Here is an 18,050-nt window from a genome sequence, read left to right as displayed (position 1 = left end):
AAATGAAATAAATTCATCATTATAATAAAGGTCAATCAAATGGACCAATATGGCAAGGCCATGATGATCCACTTGGTAAAATAAATCCGCTTGGCATCTTTCTTGGCATTAAGACAACAATTCTGATGGCTATAGATCCAAACGGGACAAAAAATAAATAAATAGAGCAGCTAAGAACATGTTGCTCACCGTTGCTCTGTTTCACAAAAGCCCAACACACACTGGCGTTGGAATTGCAGCAGCTCTCCGGATGAAAGGTGAGTGGTTAGCCTGTGAGACACCGAGCTAGCATTAGCATGATCGCGACGGTAAGTCTCTACAAGTTTGTTCTGCCGGAATAACACTCGTCTTACCGACGTTGCTTCTCTCCTTCATCCAGCCACTCGACTCCGGACTTCCAGCAGGTAAGTAGGCTGGCTTTCCTTCCTCTCAATTCTGAGTTTTTCCTCTCTTTTGTCCGCGGATTTCTCGGTTTGAGTAGCAGATGCCTCCACTCCTCTTGCTGAGATGAGAAAAAACCCGGGAGCATCATGCACCTTCACCTGAAACGGGTTTCTAACCTTATGTTGCTCATTTTAATTAACAACACATTCCCTGAATGACCTACATCAGCTTCCAGCTTAAAGCAGAACAATAAGTAACCGGCACCAAAATCCTCATAAGCAGAGCTATCAGTTCCTGAGGGTGTAATATTTAAAGCCATTGTGTCTACAAATCACCACAGACCAATGTAAACAGTATCACTGTTTACAGTATCTCTGCCAAACACAAACATGTGTTTTTATCAGAGAAAAAGCTTAAGATCATTTCTAAACACTTTATGTGAGGATTGAGTGAAGAGATTTTAGGACAGAGTCAAAGTTTTAGCACTGTGCTCACAGCTGTGACCCATCCACACATTACAACTATGCACTTGTGTTGATAATATTTTTGCCCATCATTCCAAAAAAACAGACACAACAGATGCTAAAAATTGCCTGCTGCAAGCCTTAGGGAATAACATTTGTGTGATTCATTTACAAATTCTTCTCTTGAAAGGTAAACTCTTATAAATAAATTTGCCATAAGGCTGGGGGTTAAAATATACCCCCAATCATAAAATTGAGGTGAACTAAAATGCCCTTTTGTAGTCCAGCTCCTGCACATCTGTAGTAGATAATTACAGGGCTTCACCACAAGGAGGAAGCAGTTCTGAGTATGCCAGGATACTGCAAGTCTTTACCACAAGGTAAAGTTTTTCAGACAAGAAAGAGACTGCAGACTGATCACATCTCACAACTACTCTCTCCACTTTCTTTGTATAAAACAGGTTAGTGTTTTCTGATCTCAACACATTTATAACGACACAAAACTCTTTTCTATGTTATTATAATGAAGTTTTTATTTTATCATTATTTCTATTTTATTTTTTCTTAAATGTAGCTCCTAGACACTTTTGATAGAAATTAGGACAGAAAGTCTTGAATAGATTGACAGATCTAATTTCCATATGATAGAATGATCACTCATGTGATTCACTACTTTAAATAAGGTGTCGTGTACTTTTATTTTGGGAAATGGCTCAATGTGTTTTTATTTATTTCTGTTAGTTCTTTTTACATATAAGATTAAACAGATGGTTTAAAAAAGATTACAAATTAGGTAATCCCAGTGTTAGCATTGCTGCACAGATATATTGGTTAAGCTGGGCCAGTGCAGAGTTCAGCTGCAAGTTGCAGCATTTTTCAGATGCGACAGATACTTTGAAATCAGACAGATAACATTAACCTCCTAGGACCTGGCGTCCACATATGTGGACATCAGATTTTGGGTTGTCTAGACCAAAATACTAAATTTTGCTCTAAAAGGGCCTGATATAACTTACAAGGACATTATGGTACCAGCAAGGTTCGTACGGGTGCTTGAAATCCTTGAAAATGCTTGAATTTTAATGTTGTCTTTTTAAGGTTTGAAAAGTGCTTGAATTTCAGATGTGCTGCTTGAAAGTACAACTGTATTTCCTTCACCACAAATAACTATCTGATTGAATAGTTTTCTTGTCAGATAGAGAAATAAAACGAGTCGCAAAATGTAGAGGCGGAATTTCCCCGCCTGGCTGTCTGTTTCAATATGTGACCCCGCCCCTCACTCGGACAGTTGGGGATGAGTGCGCTAACATATCTCTAGGTCGCTGTTTTAATGAGTGTTTGATTAGTGATGGTAAATTTGATTCTTTTCTGAATCGAGTTTTAATGAGTCACTCACCAAAGTGAATAGGATTTTTGAGTCATTTGATTCACTGAGTCAGTTGACCAGAGAGTGCAAAAAATGTACATTTTCACTCAAACTTAATTTGTTTCTCTTTTCTGTAAGAAAAGAGATGTTTTACTGCTAAGATGAATGATTCTAAAAGAAAACAACAATTTTTTAGAGCAAAAACATTTCTAAAATTAATCTATGATTGAGCACAGGAGGGAGGGGGTGAGCGAGTCCTGAGTGATTCGCTTGCGATTCAGCACAGGAGGGAGGGGGTCACTGAGTGAGTGATTCGTTCGCTCTATGATTCAGCACAGGAGGGAGGGGGTGAGCAAGTCCTGAGTGATTTGCTTACACTTACGATTCAGCACAGGAAGGAGGGGGTTAGTGAGTGAGTGATTTCTTCGCTCTAGTGAAATGCGAGTGAAATTCTTGTGTGCGAGCTTCACAAGCAAAAGAGGTGTGCAAAAAATACAATAACATTAAACAAGCAAAATATAAGAATGGCTAAATCTGAGAGTAATAAATATATGTACAATATAAGAGTGTATGCATTACTGGATGTATATACTAAATGTGTTTTTCTACGCGTGTGTGTGTGTGTACATATTTTACAAATTAAATAGAGTAAACAATATATAAAATATACAGAGGTTGGTAGTTGGATATTGTGCAAAACAAGTGGCATTTATATACAGTGTGGAGTGCATAATGTTGAAGTTCCAGGAGTGAAGGTGAGGTGTCTATGAAGTGTTCAGCAGTCTGATGGCCTGTGGAAGAAGCCGATGGAAGAAGCTGTCTCTCAGTCTGCTGGTTTGGGACCGGATGCTGCAAAACCTTCTTCCTGACGGAAGTAGTCTGAACAGTTTATGGCTGGGGTGACTGGAGTCCTTCATGATCCTTCCCGCTTTCCTCAGGCTCCGCTTCCTGTAGATATCTTGGAGGGAGGGAAGCCCACCTCCAATTATCCGTTCAGAGCACTGCACTACTCTCTGGAGAGCTTTGCGGTTGTAAGTGGTGCTGTTGCCATACCAGGTACCAGAACCGCTCCATTGAGGATGCTCTCAATAGCACAGCGATAGATAAGGTCCTAAGGATGCGGGGGCTCATGCCAAATCTTTCCAGTCTCCTGAGAAAGAAGAGGCGCTACTGCGCCTTCTTCACTGTTTTGTTTATGTGTCCTGACCATGTAAGATCCTCAGCCAGATGTACACCAAGGAACCGAAAGCTGCTCGCTCACTCTCTCCACAGCAACGCCGTTGATGGTGATGGGGGTGTGTACTTCTCTGCACCTCCGGAAGTCCAATATCAACCCCTTTGTCTTTGCGACGTTGAACCAACACATCAAAATTCACCAGGGAGGATATGAAAAGTGGGAGATTAGCCTTCTTAGACATTCCATCAGTAATGGGGCCCATCTAAAAGCTGATGTGTACCGTAAACCTACACATACCGATCATCCACTTGAGCAAAAACTGGGTGTCATCAGGACACTACAACACAGAGCGAACACCATCCCCACAGACACAGCGACCAGGGAAGCAGAAGAACATCACAGTAAGAAGGCCCTGAGTAAATGTGGTTATCCCAGCTGGACTTTTGTCAAAGCTGGGAAGGCGCCAAAAGAAAGTTCCAGCTGATCCAGGAGAGATGGACAACCGCTGCCTAAGTGAAAACCTGTAGTGATCCTGTATGTGTCAGGAGTATTGGAGCAGTTCACACATTTTTTCTAAACATTGTGTCTGTGTGGCTTTTAAACCCCAAAACACGCTGCACCAAAAATTGGTCCACCCCAAGGATTGGGTCCCCCGACACAAACAGAGTGACATAGTGTTGGGTCTGTGCTTCCACAGGCCCTGCTAATTTAGAAATTTATTCTCGTTAACGACAAAAACAAGACAAACATCTTCAACCGGCTTTTACTTGCAAGCAAGGGAAGGTTGGTTGGAACCAAGCTCTTGGAGCTCAACGCTCCTCACCTGTCTCCAATCCAACTTCTTCAACAAGCAGTCCTCCTCGCAGCTATTTATTTCCATGACAGTTACAGTTTACGCAGGCCCCTCGTAAAACCCCCTATTGTTTTAAAAGGTGTGTGTGTGTTACAAATTTAAGAAACACAATGACAACATTTAACAATTTGACTCCAACACATAGTGTACCCTGTTAAGTGCCAGGAGGATTTCCAGGATTTATACATCGGGGAAACCAAACAACCTTTGGAGGAGGAACGCTGGTTTTAGCAGCAAGTCAAGGATGCCATTTATGTAAAAAGGGAAAGACCATCTCTGAATTGAGGAGAGGGCCTTAGGGTACATATTTTGCCATCGTACAATGCTGTGATTGCAGCCATTCCCCAACTCTCTGTGAATGGTACTCAAGGCCATTGATCAGTGGGCTTTGATCAGTGGTTGTTGATCAATGGTCATGAGAATTTGCATAATTATGATGAAGGAACTGACCTCCCAGCCCATTGTTCCTTCAGTGGCCCGGTTTCAGTCATTGTGCAAATGCACTTCTTATAAGAGTGGGGAAACTTGCAGTCAGCTGAAGACTGCAGACTCATCCAAGCCTGAAGAAGTCACTTGGATGAGTGACAAAATGTTTCTCCCACTGAAAACGCTATGTCCAGATGACCAGAATTAACTTTTGGAGATGTGGAAGTAACAATTAGTTCAAGCATGTTTGTAGACATTAGTTACATCCTATCATTTTGGATGTAACAAATTGATTTTAATATTGGCTAAGGTCTTGTTTTGGTCTTGTTTGCAGCGTGATGACGTGATTCTGTATGGTCATGTGTTATCACATTGTTAAATCCTGTGTTTTGTGTGTATCTACAGAACGGATCAGATCCTCTTTCAAGAATATCAAGGTGTGAAGATGCTTCAGAGGAAACTATTAGTTTTTTTTGTCTTGCTGTGTGCCACTGCCATTGGAGTCTTTTCTAGAGCTTCGTGGATTTTAAATGTGTACCAGGATTTCTTCCCCCCTCAGAATGAAAGTGTTTGTGCCTGCAACAAATGTTTAATGGAATATGACCCATGGCTTAGTGAACTTATGAAAGAATCTCCTGAGCCCTTTCTATCACCCACAAACAATATCTCAGAGGATACATTTAATTGGTGGAAGGTAAATGTTAACTTCTGTATTTTAAACGTATGTATGTAGGTGTGTATACTTTTTTACTGATTTCAAAGACAAGTCGTTATCATCTTTTTAACCAAATTTCCAGTGCTAATAGGGATGGTTTTTTTTTTTATAAATATACTCTCAGAATAATCAGTTAGTAAAAAAAAGCTAGTGAACTCAACAAATTAATTAAATACTTTTTTATGTCAGAAAATACAGACAGACAGACGCAGCTTCGCTTTCTACAATAAAACAGTGAACAAGGTTTTTCAGATCTTCCCAACCAAAGTCAATTTCACAAGATCCAGCCCTGACCTTTGTAGAACTTGTGCTGTGGTTGGGAATTCTGGTAATCTCAATGGATCGCGTTATGGACCACTGATAGACTTTCATGATATTGTCATAAGGTAAGAGTAGAACATACTGTTTTGAAATCTTCATGCATGTGTTATCTTTAAATATCTGTAAGCATTGCTAAAACCTTTAAAACTCAATTGAATAAGATATTTTCTTTCCCCAGTATGGATGTTCATTCTACATATATCATCCAATAGATGATAATATGAACAATATATCCTCTGTGCTTTTTAGAATAAACCTTGGGCCCACAAAAGGCTTTGAAAGAGATGTTGGAAACAAAACAACATACCATGTGATGTATCCAAGGAGTTTCAAAAAATTGGACAACACCACACATCTTGTGTTTTTTCCATTCAAAATTTCCGATCTACTGTGGCTTATCCGGTCTTTTACTCAAAGGTATGTGTGTATTACAAAGGTAATATTTTTATTTGGTTCTGTATCTTGGTTATTTAACATTTATAATTTGAAAGTGTAGTCTTAATGCATAACTGCAAGACAAAACCCTTTGAATATACACTTTTGTATATTTCACATTAGATTTTGTAAAAGGAAAAAAATGAATAAAGGAAGGAGAGCCCACAAGAAATAAAAGTAATGGGAAAAAAATGATCAGAATCTGAATCGCATTTATTAGCCAAGTATGCATGCACAAACACATACAAGGAATATGGTTCCGGTCGCTGGTGTCTCTCAAGCACAACCATGTAAAATAGACAATATATGAGCAACACAATGAACAATATACATAAACCACAATATAAAAACATCTAAATCCCTATATACAGAAAATACTGGATTACAGAAATGAATACCACAGAGTGTACATAAACTGCAGTTGCAATCTGGCAGTGTGAAGCAATGTGACAGTTCAACGGTTTAGGAGGGAAATAGCAAGGGGAAAGAAACTGTTCTTTTGTTGGGTGGTCCTGGTCTGCAGGCTTCTATACCATCTGCCAGAGGCAGCAGGTCAAAAGGTCTGTGTCCAGGGTGTGAGAAATCTGTGATGATTTCCTCTGCCTGGTTCTTAAGAGGTACGGTCTGCTCCTGTCCTTTTTAGTGGCTGCTCCATACCAGACTGTGATGGAGGAGCACAGGACAGACTCAATGACTGCAGTGTAGAACTGGATCAGCAGCTCCTGTGGAAGACTATACTTCTCCAGTTGTCTCTGGAAGTGCATCTTCTGCTGTGTCTTTTTGAGGATGGAGGAGATGTTAGTCTCTCACTTCAGGTCCTGGGAGACAGTAATACCCAGGAACCTGAAGATCTTCACAGTAGACACCGGGCGGTCTGATATGGTGAGATGGAGCAGTGTTGATGTTAATGTTTCCTGAAGTCCACTATTATCTCTACAGTCTTAAGCATGTTCAGCTCCAGACTGTTCGGACTGCAGAGTACCAGCGGCTCAACTTCCTGTCGATACTTACAGAAAGACATAAAAGAGAGAAATAGAAAAGTGACATGTATTGAGGTAGGTCGGAGGGGGGACAATGTAATTTCACATGAGATAAAGTGGCAGTAGTGAGCAGCAGTACAAATTTGAGCAGTACAAGACTAAAAGTGGCAATTAGTGCAATATTGTCTCATGAAGGGTTTGTTGAATGGATCCTGACCATCGTCTGTGCTTATATATAATATATTATATTGTTGCTGCAGCCGTGCGGGTAGCTGGTCTCAAAGGATCCTGTGGGCTGGTTACACATGGTCTGCTGTTGTGAGGCTGGTTGAATGTACTAGTGTTGGATGTCTCGAGACCACTTTTACGTGGTCTTGGTGTATATGTATATATGTGTTTGTGTGTGTGTATATATATATATATATATATATATATTGTTAAGGTTCAGATATTGAGGAAGGAGAGTACAAACACCATGGTCCAGAAGATCTTGGTCAAACAATTTGATTTTTAATGAATACACACGTGTGGGAAGACGACTCTGTACGCAGACAGCAATCGATCTTCGACTTGATCAAAGCATACACAGATTTTTATGGCATCAGGGTTTGATTTAACGACGCCCCTTCATGCGTCACCGACAGAATATATATATACGTCAAATCAACCACAATGACTTTTAACACAGTTCGAAAGAACATCATCTTCTATTTTCATGGCCGGTACTTCCTGTCTACCTTTCAGTTCTTGTCTTGAAGTGAATTGTTCCTCTTTCTTGCCGAGACAACAAGGAACGGTTCCTCGTTTACAGAGACACTTTCGCAGTTACAACCAGACATGACTAACCTCTTTCCTATAAATAAATCTAACTCATGTGTGTGTGTGGGTGTATGTCACGACCTCACTCAGCCTCTACAGTGGGGCAAAAAAGTATTTAGTCAGCCACCGATTGTGCAAGTTCCCCCACCTAAAATGATGACAGAGGTCAGTAATTTGCACCAGAGGTACACTTCAACTGTGAGAGACAGAATGTGAAAAAAAAATCCATGAATTCACATGGTAGGATTTGTAAAGAATTTATTCGTAAATCAGGGTGGAAAATAAGTATTTGGTCAATAACAAAAATACAACTCAATACTTTGTAACATAACCTTTGTTGGCAATAACAGAGGTCAAACGTTTACTATAGGTCTTTACCAGGTTTGCACACACAGTAGCTGGTATTTTGGCCCATTCCTCCATGCAGATCTTCTCGAGAGCAGTGATGTTTTGGGGCTGTCGCCGAGCAACACGGACTTTCAACTCCCGCCACAGATTTTCTATGGGGTTGAGGTCTGGAGACTGGCTAGGCCACTCCAGGACTTTCAAATGCTTCTTACGGAGCCACTCCTTTGTTGCCCGGGCGGTGTGTTTTGGATCATTGTCATGTTGGAAGACCCAGCCTCGTTTCATCTTCAAAGTTCTCACTGATGGAAGGAGGTTTTGGCTCAAAATCTCATGATACATGGCCCCATTCATTCTGTCCTTAACACGGATCAGTCGTCCTGTCCCCTTGGCAGAAAAACAGCCCCATAGCATGATGTTTCCACCCCCATGCTTCACAGTAGGTATGGTGTTCTTGGGATGCAACTCAGTATTCTTCGTCCTCCAAACACGACGAGTTGAGTTTATACCAAAAAGTTCTACTTTGGTTTCATCTGACCACATGACATTCTCCCAATCCTCTGCTGTATCATCCATGTGCTCTCTGGCAAACTTCAGACGGGCCTGGACATGCACTGGCTTCAGCAGCGGAACACGTCTGGCACTGCGGGATTTGATTCCCTGCCGTTGTAGTGTGTTACTGATGGTGACCTTTGTTACTTTGGTCCCAGCTCTCTGCAGGTCATTCACCAGGTCCCCCCGTGTAGTTCTGGGATCTTTGCTCACCGTTCTCATGATCATTTTGACCCCACGGGATGAGATCTTGCGTGGAGCCCCAGATCGTGGGAGATTATCAGTGGTCTTGTATGTCTTCCATTTTCTGATGATTGCTCCCACAGTTGATTTTTTTACACCAAGCTGCTTGCCTATTGTAGATTCAATCTTCCCAGTCTGGTGCAGGTCTACAATACTTTTCCTGGTGTCTTTCGAAAGCTCTTTGGTCTTGGCCATGGCGGAGTTTGGAGTCTGACTGTTTGAGGCTGTGGACAGGTGTCTTTTATACAGATGATGAGTTCAAACAGGTGCCATTCATACAGGTAACGAGTGGGGGACAGAAAAGCGTCTTACAGAAGACGTTACAGGTGTGTGAGAGCCAGAGATTTTCCATGTTTGAGGCGACCAAATACTTATTTTCCACCCTAATTTACGAATAAATTCTTTATAAATCCTACCATGTGAATTCATGGATTTTTTTTTCACATTCTGTCTCTCACAGTTGAAGTGTACCTCTGGTGCAAATTACTGACCTCTGTCATCATTTTAAGCGGGGGAACTTGCACAATCGGTGGCTGACTAAATACTTTTTTGCCCCACTGTATGTCACCTCTCACTTACTGTCTTGTCCTTAAATGCTCTTTTTCAATTCACCTGTTGCACTTCTGACCTTTCACCAGAACAGAGGCTCATCCTAACTGAGACTATGTATATGTCATCTACTAAATAAATGTTTTAATCAAGAGCCTCTACTAAGAGCTTAGTAAAAGAATATAAAAGTATAACAGACAATTTGAATAACCTAGTAATTCAAATAGCCTCGTCCAACCTGCTTCTCAGAATACTTAGACTGCTTTCGCTTCTGCAAACTCTCTGCAACTCTCTGCAACTTCCTGTCAGCCTGCTGCACTTAGTCTTTCTAAAAGACACACACTGTTTAAACCTCTGAATACAATATCAATGCTGCAGATTCTATTATTAATGCAATGGTAATGATGATGATTATTTAACAATAGCAGTAAAATAATTTCCCTGCTCCACAATATATATATATATATATATATATATATATATATATATATATATATATATATATATATATATATATCACTGGGCTCCTCAGGCACTCTTCTTGGCTGCAGTGGTTATTATTATATTTACATGCTTCCAGCTCCCGTTTTTACTCGATGACAACTCGTACTTTTTCTCCCTCCTCGCGCTCACAGACACATAACGTGTATGGCAGTCCATTCTCCCTGCAGCATGGACTACACTGCCTATGATGCTACATTCTTTAGAGCTATACCTGTAGCATTCTGCCTATTAGCTTAGCATAACAATAACAAAAAGGCGCTCTCTCACCCAGGAAACACGCAGAGAGAGCTTCACCCTGTAACCATGGCAACCGTAACGCTGCCGCCTGGAACAACAGAACGTAGCTGTCAAACAAAACCCAAACAGTCCTGACCCGCCACAACATGAAACAGGGAAGTACCGCCGTGTAGTCCATTTATTTCAACAAAGTAACTGTATTCTAAATACCACCTTTTTAAACGGTAACTGTAACGGAATACAGTTACTCATATTTTGTATTTTAAATCCGTAACGGCGGTACATGTATTCCGTTACTCCCCAACACTGTCCTTGGGCAAGATACTAACCCCAAGTTGCTCTCCGATACATCCATTGGAGTCTGAATGTATGTGTGAATGCTTAGATTGCATATTATAGAAGGAAGTGCTTGTATGAGTGGGTGTGAATGGGAGAATGATGCATGTTGTATAGAGCGCTTTGAGTACTCCGGGAGAGTAGAAAAGTACTATATAAGAATCAGTCCCTTTACCATTTAAGAGCAGACTGCAGAAACCTCCCTGAACAGGATCCAGTATGCATCACAGTGGCAGACTTTCTTGTGGACCAAGAAAGGGTCTCAAGTATAAAGAGTTGGACACCACCAAGCCCTGACATGAATCATGCCTAGTGGTTACTGAAGCTAATTTCACTCCTCATAAACATCTGACAGCACAAATGAACCAGCTGCTACAGTAGATGCCCTGCTCTACCGCTTGAGCTACATGTACCCAGTATAGTTTCTTTCCACTCTGTTCCTGTTAGTGATAAACTACAAATTTACCCCAAATTACTAAAATATTGATATTTTAATATGAGAGTCGATTCTAGAACATAAATGAGTGGTATCAGAGGAATTGATATTTCAGTATCGATCCGCACATCACTAATCCGGGCAATCAACACCCATGCCCTGCTGGTGAAGAGAGACCTAATGGGATAATAACATGGTCAAAGGAAGATATAGAAGCCACTGATATAAAAAAAAAAAGGAAGCTCATCACCTTGCATATATCCAGCTCCCTGAGACTGTACGCTGTAAGCAAAAGGAAGAAAGCTGAGGACTAGTGGCTGTCAAAACCACTGTCCAGGATGAAACAACAAACATGAGAACATCAGGAAGATGGCCAAGACCAAACTTAGTTTGGTTAGTAAATACCTCAGGCAGCAGAAATCCAAAAAAGAAGAGGAGCAAGAAGAGGAAATACCATGGGACAACAGGCCCCTGCATGGTATGTAGCACCGTCAGGTAAAAGAAGTGGCTGATATCCAGAAATCCTACCAGGGGCTAGACAAAGCTGAACTGAAAGACAGCACGGAGAAATTAATAATGGCACCAGAGAAACAAGCTCTGAGCACTAGATGCCGGGGGGTGTCTACAACAACAGACAAGAGCCTAGGTGCAGGCTGTACCAAGATGCCCCTGAAAGAATCCAGCACATAACAGCAGTGTGTAAAATGCTTGCAGGCAGGGCATACATGGAACTCTATAACAAAGTGGTCAGCATAGTGTACAGAAACATCTGCGAATATGTGCCCTACGGTGGTTGAGAATGGCTGATCAAAGATCCTCTGGGATTTCCAGATACAAACAGACAAACTGGTGAATGTTAATGTTCGTTTTCTTTCTTTAAGGAAATACACAGCCATGTGATATGGTACTCATTCCACTGAGCTAAATGGGCGCCCCTGACTAGCTTTTAAAATATTTAATTCATTTTAGAAGTTTCGGCGTTGCACCTTGATGTGAACCAGCGGTCTACTTTACGAAAAGGACCCCTTAAGCGGGTAATATCCTGTAAGTGGTTTTATACCACAACAAAAAACAAGTATTATTATTATGACTATCCTCTTATGGGAAATGATGTGGCCAGTCCTGCTTTCTCCCAAGTGGAACTTCTGCACTGCATCCACGTCTGACCTCATCTTGCATTTCCTGCTCCTTTCCTGAAAAAAACACCTCCCTCCCTAACCTTGTTGTATTAATATTATCTAGCAATTCCTAGCCTGTTGTTTTCTACTTATAACCTAAGTCTGGGACATTCTGTTCAGAGTCCCTTGGCCCAGAAAAATATTACCCTGACTTATATTAGTTATGATGTATAAAAATGTTTGCAAATTCCTCTGGAGCTCAACTTGTCAGTCTCAATATTAAATTCAATTATGGGTCTGAATTGACATTTTTCAACCATTACCTCCGGTTGCAAAACAGCCCCAGAGCATAATTTTATTACCACCATGCTTGTCAGTTGGCACAGTGTTCTTAGATTTAAGTCTCACCACTGCTTTTCTAAACACATCACTTTATGGCCTAATAGCTCAATCTTTATTTTGTCTGACCATTTGTTGTTGTTGCCCAGCTGCAAATTTTAGTCAAGCATGAAAGTGTGTATTTTAAACTAAATGTGAAATTGTAGTTCACTGTAGACAATGGAGCTTTGTGTTCCAGCAGTTTCCAGTTCATGACAGGCTTGAACCTTGGTGGTTGTGGGTTTTTTTTAACTGAACATCCTAACCAATATCCTCTGACATTTTGAGTCATCATTCAGATCTTAGCAAAGTTGTGACATGTTGAGACAAAATTCCTTCCCACAGCCCCAACAGATTGAAAATTTGTTGACAGTCCTGTGCCAGGAAGCCAGCTAATTAAAATTACCTATACTACCATCAAGAAGAGTGGTGAAATATCTCATCAGATTTATATCAAGATCTTGTTTACGGCTTCCAAAAGCATGTAATCAAGCAAATAACTGGCTATAATATAATACTAATGGGGGTATGTAAGCTTTTTTAACCCTACACAGTTGTATGAAAAAGTGTTTCAATCCTGAATTCCTATTTTTTTTTACATCTTTGTCAGAAATGTTTCAGCACTGCGCTGATGCCTTTACCAAACAGTCTTAAATTTGGATAGAGATTCACAAAAACATATCTCAGGGTTAGTTTTCAAAGCGGCTTAATCCCGATGAGAAGTATTGAACTGCCATCTTAAGTAGTGTTCGTGAAATCAGATAGATCAGCGGGAGGTTTGGTAATCAGGGCAGGTGCGTGGGTCAGAGGCGGGAACCTAAGATGAGCTCCACCCAGACAGAGGAGAGGGGGAGAGAAAGAGCGTACAACAACAATAAAACTGTCATGCACCACAGTGCGCTCACACAAATAGGATCCAAAAGGAGACTCAATAAGTCAAATGCGAGCAAGAAAACAGTTTATTGCTTTAACAAAAGGTGACCCGGAACAACCAAAGAAACAAAACGAGGAACTGAAGAAAAAAAATGGGAAGATAAACGACACAGGGAAGCCATAATCAGGACCATGAGAGGCTGCAACAGAAAGGGGAGAAAATTACTAGTGAGCTGGCAAATAGGGAGACACAACAAGACAGGGCTTTTGTAATTGGCTTACGATCAGAGCTGGACAGTGGGACTCGGAAGGGGGGGGAAGTGTGTCCGTGGGAAGCGAATCCGAGGAGGCAAGGATGAGGTCAGATGATGCACTGCTCGCAAGCAGGAGGACAGGCAGGTAGCAGGCTCAAACGCCGGATCATACCCTAGGCACATGAAGGCAGAATTAACGCAGTTCAAATGACACATATGTACAAAGCTTTTGCGGGAAGCCTAGTTACCCCTGAGGGGTGATTAACAGACTGGCGTGGAGCATCCGTCAGCGTGGGTTAAATAGTCCTCCAGGTAATTGCCCAGAATGGAAAGCAGGTGTGCAGGTGATGGCCCAGCCCGGAGGTGTGGCCACCAGGGCAGCCCACACACTCCACAGACATAGGGCCACAGACCATGACAAAAACATAATATATACACACACAGTTGTGTCATGGTCTCGGTGCCTCCCTGGCAGTGTAGAATTAGAAAACAAACAAACAAACAAACAAACAAACAAACAAACCATTACAAAAGCACAAAGGTAAACTGCACCATATTTTAAAATGCAGTTGCATTTTTGAGCTTGGACTTATTTCATGTTATTGTTATATCCAACAGGCAAAAAGAAACTGCTAAATCAGGTGTGAAAACTAACACGAATTTGGTGAGTAGAATGACTTATTCTTCAAACATCCAGAATATGATATGTCATAAGAAAGGTAATTCTATTATTTACTAAACTGTCATTGAAGTCTAACTGTAATCTTTAATAGGTGATGATCCTCAGCCCTGCTTTCATGAAATATGTCCATTATGTTTGGCTAGAAAAGCATGGGAGGTATCCATCCACTGGCTTTCTGACTTTGGTTCTCAGCTTGTACTTGTGTGATGAGGTAGGTTCAAGGAACAGATATGATAATTCATCGCTACACCATTCATTATTGGCCCATTGGTTGTACATGAGAGCATAGATATCATTTCCAGTTTAAGCATTACCACAAGGGATCTTTACCATCTGGTTATTTCTAGAGCAGAATTACCTAAATACCATTAAACTAGCTGGGACAATATCCCTTATTTAGATTTGACAATCACAGATAGACAATCTGTGATTGTATTTGGAAGGCCTCATAGGGAATTGAATTTGGAAGGCCTCATCGGGAACTGGCAGTTGCCCCTAGGCTGGATGACGCGTGTACTAATGAGAAGTGAATGAATTAAAAAGGTGTGGAGGTTGGAGCATTAAAATGAGAACCAAATTTTACATTGCAGCCATTCCCCAACTGTCTGTGAATAGTACTCCTGGAGAATTGATCTATGATCATACAAATGTGTGTATTAATAATCATAAAACTGACCTCAAAGCCGATTGTTAGCGAGTGATGCTCTCTTCAGTCATTATGCAAATGTACTGTTAAGGCTTGTGAAACCTGTAGGACATTTTTACCAATGAAAATGCTATGTCCAGATGAATAGAATTAACTTACCAAGATTTCCATACACAGATGATTGAGGATACATCAAGACATAAGTTTTTGAGGCTTTTACTTTTAGAGTCCTTTCCTCCAAGGAAATTAGGGGACCAAGGGATTTGCCTCCCGGTCCTTGGTCCCCTAATAATAACTTTTTTAAGAGCAATGCAGAACACATTAGTGGGGGGATAAGCTCACTCTTTACACTGATGCATCAATCAGTTAATCGGTCAGGAACAAGTAACTATTAACCTTGATTTCTTTCCTATTTCTCTTTCTTCAGTTTATCTGTTTATTATTAATTGTATGTATTTAATATAGTTTTATACTGTTACTGTATTTGCATGTTGAAGTGTTTGTTTCTTGGCCTTTCCTATTGCCTTGATAAGGCTCTTGGTATGAGAAAATTCCAGGGGATGGTGAGGGTGCTAGTAGTAGAATTTATGATAAGTACTGACAATCCTAACTTACACAGACTGTATTTTTATTTTTTGGTTTTAATAAAATATACTTAAAAAAGAAAAAAAGAAAAATGGAATGGCAAATCACCTGCACTGCATTAAGCTAAAGCACAGGTGTCGAACTCAAGGCCTCGAGGGCCGGTGTCCTGCAGGTTTCGATGTGTCCTTAATCCAACACAGCTGATTTAAATGGCTAATTTACCTGCTTAACATGTCTTGGGGTTCTCCAGACGCCTGTTAATGAATTAATCATTTGATTAGGGTGTGTTGACCCAGGGTGATATCTAAAACCTGCAGAACACCGGCCCTCGAGGCCTGGAGTTCAACACCCCTGAGCTAAAGCATGTTAATGAAATCTGCAGTGTCTATAATCTATAATTATTTTATGTTAATTTCATTTGTGATTAATAATCCACATTTTTGTGTCTTCAGGTTAATGTGTTTGGATTTGGAGCAGACAAGAAAGGAAACTGGAATCATTACTATGAGGAAATCAAAAACACACGTCTGAGAACTGGACAACATCCTGGAAAGCTGGAATATCAATATATCGAGAAACTTCATAAGCAACGGAAAATTCATTTTTTCAGAGGATGGTAATCTGGCTTTTGGTGTCCCTCGAGGGCATTAAGATAAGCAGCCCCCAGAACTGTAGAATTAAAATACTTAAGAATAGTAGATCTAAAAAGAAAAAAAAAAAGTGTAGTTTTGTTCATTAGTTGCATGTTGGGTATCAGAGATTACTTATTTTTGGAAGTGTTTACATACAATAAAGTCCTTTCAGTATACCACCATACAAAAGATCTTTTCCATTTTGTTCATAAAACAGTTTTACTCCCCTTCGGCAACTTATTCTTCATCATACTTTGTCCAGTATATCCACTATCTGTCCTCTGCACATGTTGAAACCATTTCAGTCTTGTCTCTCTAGCTACCCTATCTGAGCTGTTCCACTGATATATTAATCTCACACACACACACACACACACACACACACACACACACACACACACACACACACACACACACACACACACACACACACAGTATCTCTTACATCTCTTGGTGAGATGTAAAATGATTCAAATCATTGTAGCTTCTGATGACAAGCAAGATGACCTGTCATGGTCCTGCCACATCAACTCCCTGGTTAAGAAAGCCCGTCAGCGTCTCTTCTTCCTCAGAAGACTTAGAGACTTCCATCTGCCACTGAAGGTGCTCAAGAACTTCTACTCCTGCACCATCGAGAGCGTCCTGACGGCAAACATCTGCACCTGGTTTGGGAACAGCACCAAGCAGGACAGACGAGATCTGCAAAGAGTGGTGCGCTCAGCCGAACGCATCATTCAATCAGAGCTCCCTGACCTGCTGTCCATCTACACCAAGCGGTGCAAGTCCAAAGCTAGGAAGATTATGATGGACCTCTCCCATCCCAACAATGGACTCTTCTCACTGTTGAGGTCTGGGAAGCGCTTCCGCTCCCTTAAGGCCAAAACGGAGAGAATGAGGAGGAGCTTCTTCCCCCAGGCTATTCGGGCCCTGAACCAGGTGTAGGACTGGACTCTCACACACATCACCACACGCACCACCACACATTTCCTATAATCCTATAATTCCTATAATTTATGATCTTTATAACCTTTATAATCTCTTCTGCTATTTGCACATTCTTTACTGTAAATTCCCAAGTTAATTTGTAAATTCTGTAGTAAACTGTAAATTGTAAATATTGTAAAACTTTTCTTCTGTCATTTAATGGTCGGGCATTGTACAGCTACAACCATTTCACCCCCATGTCATACTGTGTATGGTTGTGTGTGTGTGACAAATAAAATTTGAATTTGAATTTGAATTTGATGCCTGTGGTTAGCTTCTATCTGAAACCGGAAGGTCGCCGGTTCGATCCCTGGGCTCTCTGTCCTGGTCGTTGTGTCCTTGGGCAAGACACTTCAGCCTACTGGTGATGGCCAGAGGGGCCGATGGCGCAATATGGCAGCCTCGCTTCTGTCAATCTGCCCCAGGGCAGCTGTGGCAACAACCGTAGCTTGCCTCCACCAATGTGAGAATGAATGAATACTGGCATTGTAAAGCGCTTTGGGTGCCTTGAAAAGCACTATATAAATCCAATCCATATTATTATTCTACCTGTCTGCAATCTCCTATTACATTTTCAACCCTGACGTTTAATAAATGCACCTCTGCCACTGTGACGTATGACTGTTCTCCCCTGCTCCACATCAAAAAGTCTATGGAACGCCTTTATGATGATTGGGATAGTTCAAGGAAACTTTCCCCCTACTATTTGTGTGCTTTTCCTGATAGGAAAAGGAGCTAATTACAAAAAGTGCCTCA

General features: G+C 41.0%; 1 protein-coding gene and 1 long non-coding RNA gene across 2 annotated transcripts; one reads left to right on the top strand and one right to left on the bottom strand.

The window, feature by feature from the left end:
* Positions 1-1,246: 1,246 nt before the first annotated feature.
* On the top strand, positions 1,247-16,540 carry LOC112431560 (CMP-N-acetylneuraminate-beta-galactosamide-alpha-2,3-sialyltransferase 1-like). The gene is made up of 7 exons (XM_024800206.2): positions 1,247-1,309; positions 5,076-5,364; positions 5,575-5,771; positions 5,956-6,123; positions 14,384-14,429; positions 14,539-14,658; positions 16,131-16,540. The coding sequence occupies exons 2-7, from the start codon at positions 5,116-5,118 to the stop codon at positions 16,296-16,298; spliced, it is 948 nt and encodes a 315-aa protein (XP_024655974.1). The 5' UTR covers positions 1,247-1,309; positions 5,076-5,115; the 3' UTR covers positions 16,299-16,540.
* Positions 13,620-14,143, bottom strand: LOC112431561 (uncharacterized). The gene is made up of 3 exons (XR_003022576.2): positions 14,014-14,143; positions 13,794-13,938; positions 13,620-13,711 (listed from the first exon to the last, which is right to left on the bottom strand). It is a non-coding gene; the product is annotated as an uncharacterized LOC112431561 (long non-coding RNA).
* Positions 16,541-18,050: the final 1,510 nt, after the last annotated feature.

Source organism: Maylandia zebra, unplaced genomic scaffold, assembly GCF_041146795.1.
Source record: "Maylandia zebra isolate NMK-2024a unplaced genomic scaffold, Mzebra_GT3a scaffold02, whole genome shotgun sequence".
Classification (NCBI taxonomy): Eukaryota; Metazoa; Chordata; class Actinopteri; order Cichliformes; family Cichlidae; genus Maylandia; species Maylandia zebra.
The sequence above is the reverse complement of the archived record's forward strand: the minus strand, read 5'-3'. Positions and strand labels throughout refer to the sequence as shown.

Coding starts and splice junctions, on each gene's coding strand:
- LOC112431560 (XM_024800206.2), top strand. CDS start 5,116: ATGCTTCAGAGGAAACTATTAGTTTTTTTTGTCTTGCTGTGTGCCACT. Junction 5,365..5,574: donor ATACATTTAATTGGTGGAAG/GTAAATGTTAAC, acceptor TTTTTATGTCAG/AAAATACAGACAGACAGACG. Junction 5,772..5,955: donor TTTCATGATATTGTCATAAG/GTAAGAGTAGAA, acceptor TGTGCTTTTTAG/AATAAACCTTGGGCCCACAA.